Genomic DNA, 1,844 nt, shown 5'->3' with positions numbered 1-1,844 from the left:
GGGAGCTTTCTGAATAATGGGTTTCCAGATAACAGATCCCATACCTTTATTTTCTGCTTCTATTTTGTACTTCCATGTTGGGTTCCTCTCTCTCTCCCCTTTTCTGTGTTCTCCAACTGTTGGGTCTTGCACTCCTCATTTTAGGTAATGGTGGGAACCAGTGGTCCTTCCAGGTGCCTAAGGAAGTCATGGGTGAAGTTGGAAAATCTGCCACATTACCCTGTTGGTTCAGTTCCCCGCACAGCCGGAGCCACGATGGGGCACTAATAGCCATCTGGAGGATTAGCCGGCCATACGATGGGACGGTGGTGTTCAAATGTGTGACTCACAACAGTAGTGAGCCATGTAGGGCCACAACCAATTACATGAACAAGTTCACCCTGCTGGGAAACCCTCGTCATAACAACCTCTCCATCAGCATTGGGAACCTCACGTGGGAGGACAGCACCAAGTACTACTGCAGGGTGGAGCTCTCCACTGACAGACATGATAAATACGAAACAAAGACTGGAATAAAGCTCCACTTGGCAGGTAAGTGCCTCCTACCTGAACAAGGTCTAAAGCACCTTTATGCAGAGTTGCTCTTATCCTGTGAATAAGAAGTACTTCTCCGAGATGGATTCTTGGTGCACTTAATGGCCTCTAGTGCCACCTCCTTCTTCCTAAGCACAAAAAACAGGCTCCTCCTCCTGTCCCACCAGCCCTTTGGGGCTTCTTATATCCCAAAGACTAGCCCCTGGACCCCAAAAATGGTAACAACCGAGCCACAGAGTTGTAATAGAAGTGCAAGAAGGCTTCTAATATCCCAAAGTCTAGCCCCTGGACCCCAAAAATGGTAACAACAGAGCCACAGAGTTGTAATAGAAGGAAGAGGTGTCTATGGGTAGAATTTTGCATGTTTAGAATTATTTGACTTTGATATTCATATTATGATGTAATGATGATGTCATAACCTTCCATAAGAATTCAACTCTAATAGCCACTGCTAGAAAGTTGGTACTCATTACTCACATGGGATATCATCTATAAAATGATTTTTTTCTAACCCCTTTCACAGCTCCTCCCAGAATCCTTAACATGACTATTGGGTTTGACAGTTCTCGGGGATATTATGCAGTTTGTCTTGCTGAAGGGGAACCAGCTCCTTCTTTGTACTGGACTGACCCATTAAATAAGGACCAAGACATAAGTCTAACTAGGCCCATCTTGAAGCACCAAGTGGCAACAGAGTTACATTATCTCACAAGAGATGGAAAATACACGTGTGTGGCCACAAACTGCCACGGGAGAGTAGAGTCATCTGTGTATTTCTTCAAGTTTAAATCTGGAGGCAACAATAATATGCCATTGGGTTTGCTGTGGGCGGCTCTGGCACTCAAACTAATGCTGCTGCTGGTGTTGCTGTGTGCGGCAGTCTGCTACAGGAATGGTAAGTGGTGGGATTTCTAATTTGGTCACTGTTTGGGATAGGCAGGTTTTCTCTATATCACTCAATAGCTCACAATACAAGTTGATTCAGGGACTGGTCCAATTGCCATCTTGGAGTCAGGAAGGATTTTTTTCCCCCTCTGAGGCAAATTGGAGAGACTTCAGATGGGTTTTTTGCCTTCCTCTGGATCAACTGGCAGGTTAAAAAAAGTTAAAAGGTTGAACTTGATAGACGTGTTTTTCAACCTAATGTACTATGTTACTATGTTACTCCCTTGGTAGCCTCATCTTATAGGTTCCATTAGAAGCCTTACAGTCTTGGCTCTTTTCAAAGGCATTAACTTAACTGGGATCCCTTCAATGGGAGTCCATCAGGTCCCCAAACCTCATCTGCTTGCCATAGTCAATGACAGACC

The 1,844-nt window shown here is 44.8% G+C and overlaps 1 protein-coding gene across 1 annotated transcript; it reads left to right on the top strand.

The window, feature by feature from the left end:
* LOC108705512 (sialic acid-binding Ig-like lectin 15) lies at window positions 1-1,540 on the top strand. Its single transcript, XM_018242391.2, has 2 exons — window positions 1-531; window positions 1,058-1,540. Exons 1-2 carry the CDS (start codon window positions 75-77, stop codon window positions 1,447-1,449), a joined length of 849 nt encoding a protein of 282 aa, XP_018097880.1. The 5' UTR covers window positions 1-74; the 3' UTR covers window positions 1,450-1,540.
* Window positions 1,541-1,844: the final 304 nt, after the last annotated feature.

Source organism: Xenopus laevis, chromosome 1S, assembly GCF_017654675.1.
Source record: "Xenopus laevis strain J_2021 chromosome 1S, Xenopus_laevis_v10.1, whole genome shotgun sequence".
NCBI lineage: Eukaryota > Metazoa > Chordata > Amphibia > Anura > Pipidae > Xenopus > Xenopus laevis.
This window is presented reverse-complemented; position numbering and strand designations above follow the sequence as displayed.

Coding starts and splice junctions, on each gene's coding strand:
- LOC108705512 (XM_018242391.2), top strand. CDS start 75: ATGTTGGGTTCCTCTCTCTCTCCCCTTTTCTGTGTTCTCCAACTGTTG. Junction 532..1,057: donor AATAAAGCTCCACTTGGCAG/GTAAGTGCCTCC, acceptor CCCCTTTCACAG/CTCCTCCCAGAATCCTTAAC.